This window comes from Penaeus monodon, chromosome 32 (genome assembly GCF_015228065.2).
Source record: "Penaeus monodon isolate SGIC_2016 chromosome 32, NSTDA_Pmon_1, whole genome shotgun sequence".
Classification (NCBI taxonomy): Eukaryota; Metazoa; Arthropoda; class Malacostraca; order Decapoda; family Penaeidae; genus Penaeus; species Penaeus monodon.
In genome coordinates, this window is record NC_051417.1 from 30,743,872 (window position 1) to 30,744,079 (window position 208).

A 208-nucleotide genomic window follows, 5' to 3' on the forward strand; every position below is an offset into this window, starting at 1 on the left:
ACGCCCACAAGACCGCGGGAGTGAGGGAGGATGAGAGGACATGCAGCCTTCGGAGGAATCTACTCCACCACTACTCCACCTACCACTACGAACGTGCAACGCCACCCTTCCACCTCACCAGTCCTCCTCCATCTCGTTGAACTCCACCATGCCGTCGCCCGCCGCCAGCTGCATGTCCTCCACCTGTGCAGAACACAAAACGTAACGT

At 59.1% G+C, this 208-nt stretch overlaps 1 protein-coding gene across 1 annotated transcript in view; it reads right to left on the minus strand.

Moving 5' to 3' along the window:
• The window catches only part of LOC119593792, a gene marked incomplete in the record, with an annotated part of 129,698 nt that overhangs the window by 2,385 nt on the left and 127,105 nt on the right, over positions 1–208 (minus strand). Inside the window, 1 exon segment of the mRNA XM_037942816.1 lies at positions 84–183. Within this exon segment, the coding sequence (XP_037798744.1) occupies positions 115–183 (69 nt within the window).